The sequence below is a fragment of the Plasmopara halstedii genome, assembly GCF_900000015.1.
Source record: "Plasmopara halstedii genome assembly, contig: Scaffold_658, whole genome shotgun sequence".
In the NCBI taxonomy this organism is placed as follows: domain Eukaryota; phylum Oomycota; class Peronosporomycetes; order Peronosporales; family Peronosporaceae; genus Plasmopara; species Plasmopara halstedii.
Window position 1 is genome coordinate 309,468 of NW_020187575.1, and position 3,277 is coordinate 312,744.

General features: G+C 44.8%; 1 protein-coding gene across 1 annotated transcript; it reads right to left on the reverse strand.

The window, feature by feature from the left end:
- Positions 1-2,025: 2,025 nt before the first annotated feature.
- On the reverse strand, positions 2,026-2,235 carry PHALS_13242 (uncharacterized protein; the record flags this gene model as incomplete). Its single annotated transcript, XM_024728962.1, has 2 exons — positions 2,026-2,150; positions 2,205-2,235. 2 exons carry the CDS (start codon positions 2,233-2,235, stop codon positions 2,026-2,028), a joined length of 156 nt encoding a protein of 51 aa, XP_024579386.1.
- Between the last annotated feature and the right edge of the window lie 1,042 nt (positions 2,236-3,277).

Genomic DNA, 3,277 nt, shown 5'->3' on the forward strand with positions numbered 1-3,277 from the left:
CCTCTTCTTCCCCGATTTTTCTCGTCGTGAAGTCGACTAATGACCGAACTCATTTCACGAGCATCTTTGAGTAGACCTAGTCAGATGCGCAAATCATAAGCGCATATTGCGTACATTAACAAGTCAGAAGCGGTTCTTGCGGATAGCAAACGGTGGATGTCCACTAATTTGGTCGCATGGACGCAAGCTTATAATCGAGTGTCGATCTTCTGGATGGACTCTGGTTTGGATTTGCTGGACCCATATGGGAAATCGCACCCATTTGACTTAAGAGTTCGTTAAATTCTAGAGTAAGTCCACCACGTCTTTCAAAAACGTCGCCGAGACATAAGTTACCGGTAGCACAAATGCGCTGATGGCGTGGTATTGGAACAAAATTCAAGCTCGATGGTGACGAGGATCACATGTGGAGCAAGCGTGAGTATTGTCACTCTAGCGAGAGTTATGATGAAGAGCGAAAGAAGAATTTAAGCAAAAGTCTGAACAAAAGTCTGAAGAGAGTCTTGAGAAGAGTTGGAAGAAAAGCTGAAGAAAGCTTGAGGTCTTTTAAAATTTGAAAAACTTGGGTAAACCTATTTTGGGTGAGGGGCGATGTGATGGGTCAGGTCCCATTACATATGTTGTGTATACCACATAAATAATGTGTATCAGATATACACCCCGTATAGTTGTATATCCACTTTCAGTTCTGTTGTACCACCTATCAGGCATAAGAGGTCAGAAGCTTATTGGCCTAAAGATTAATGTCACTTCACCTTTTCTCCTCTTTACGTAAGTCAACGACCCGCTGGAAGCGAGCAAGACGGGTTGGGGCGTGTCAGTTTACCTTAACCTTCCATAGAAAATTTTTGTACACATACGGGCGTTCTCATTAAATGCGGCCAATCTCATAAAGGCCTTCTTCGATAAGAAAGCGAGGAGTGATGAGTAAAATCATTTCAATAAAAATATCATCAATTCATATCTCACGTGAGCGGGCATCGTGCCCGTCCCCTCAAGAGAGACATCTTCACGAACCTGACGACGAGGTCAGCTATATCAAAGTAGACCTTGATCGGCTCAATAAACAGAAGCCGCTCAGCACACCTCAATGAAACCCTCAGAGTGAGATTGCAGCTCAGTCTAATTTGTGCCTCAATTTCTTCAAGTACTGCCTATGGCTGGATCAGCACGTGCGATTTCAGTGTTGTCTTGGCTTATGGATTTCTATAGCTTAATTTGAGCATTGAAAAATGCTCGTAAAGTTGCCCATATGGTGGCCATTCGTATCAAGTTAACAGAAGCGAATAACAGACTGAGGAGATGCCCAGTGCGCACAGCATAGACGTTCCGTTCATGCTGACATCTAACATGCTTATACAAAAGGAGTTGCTGGCACAGCTAATACAATCAAATTTCGAACTTGCAATATGCCGAAATCCCATTTCCCAGTGATAAAGGCTCTGCATGTAAGAGAGCGCTGTTCATAACAGTTCCTCCAAAACAACATAAACTTGCGCAAGGGGATGCGATTCCTGACGTCGAGGGAGAACGACGATCCCAACTTCGAGAGAAGAAGAACGACGTAACACCTTAAAGGCAATTGTGCAGCTGAATTAAAATGACTTTATGGCTCCAAACTACATGCATAACACCCCAAGGGCTCCTAGAGTTTCACCAGTACAGCCTTGGGTTCCCGATTCGTACAAATGAGGGTGTACTGAGGTTATAACTCAGCTTGAACGTATACAAAATCTTGGGTGTACGAAACTTGAACTTTAAAACTCTTGAACTTCAAGTTTCGTGAAAAATTATCCAGTAGAAATGACTGGCTTACGCCACCCATTTCGAACGGCAGACGCATCAGCCTCGTCACCAATAAAGATCCCTGTGTGGAAACCAACATTATGTCTCACAGATAATGATTGTGACTTTATATAAGTAGTCGCCTATGCATGTGAGACTAACATACTGAAAACTTCTTTTTGTAAACTCCCACAATGCATATTCTTCATGTATCGGCTCGGTGTAGCCCACACCACTGCATCAGACCACTTTGCTGCTTTCCGAGGGAAATCGATGCTCGAAGATGTGCTCATTTATGTAGATAGGAAGACCATTCCAGAGTGTGACTTCGGACTGCAGATGCTCTCGAAATTTGATCGCTTTCTCTATTTTGTAAAACACTAGTTGTGATTATGGTGAGTACCCCGAGCTACATGCACTTTTGCATATAAGCGCTTTCGCCTGGCCCATTGATCAGTGCCGATGGGGACAACTCTCGCGATGGCAGCTCTTTTGACCTTGTAAACATGACAAAGCACGTTGGCTTTTTTCGAAAGTCTCTGTGCGCTTCTGTTTAAAACGTCGATGGTCAATCGCGCCTCGAAGAGAGAAAATGAATTGACTGGATCGACACACTACAAGGGGTTAAGAGCCGGATTGCTGCTTTGGAGTCACTTCATCCGCGAGTGCATAGAAACGGTTGCCAAAAGTTATAAAAATGTCGGTGCTGATACAGCTCAACCCTCACATCGTAATATCAAATCAGCAACAAGTCTAGACCTTACAACAACCCACTTACAGTCGCCTTGCCTATGGAGGTTTACCTGGGACTGCATCTTTAAGCTGCTTTGATCCGATTCAACATCGAAAAGTTACAAAAATAGCTAATTTTTCAAGGGAGATTCGACAGTGGCCGTGCCACTTCCGCATAATTCGCGATATAGTTGGCGAATTTAAGCCACTTGCGCAAGTCCGTTTGTTTCTTTGGAACCGGCCAGTACACAGTGGCCTTGACCTTAGCGGGATCCGCTCGAAGTCCACGCTTCCCAATGAAGCACTCTCAAAAGGGGATTTATTCAGCGCCGAAAATGCACTTATCTGCATTAGCATACGCTAATTCAAGCGCATGCACTCGAGCACGGCTTTCAAATAGACGGTGTGGTTTCTGACGAAAATGTGGTCGAAGTATATTTATGCATACCCCCGGTGGGGCATGAACAACTGCTTAACAAGACAATTAAATGTCGCTGGTGCATTTGACAGCCCTTGAGGCATCGCCAGCCATCCCGCGCGGTGTACTTATCGATGTCAGCGGAATATCACTCGCTCTCATGAGCAACTGGTAATACCCATCGACCAAGTCGAGTGCACTGTACTTGTACAGCCAACATATTGCTTTGGGGAACATCCTGGCTTCGAGGTACCGCCAAATGCTTTGAAGGACATCACGTCCAGCTCAAGAAGAGCATCCACGGTGGGAACATCCTCGATGGTAACGTCGCGGTTTTTCTCT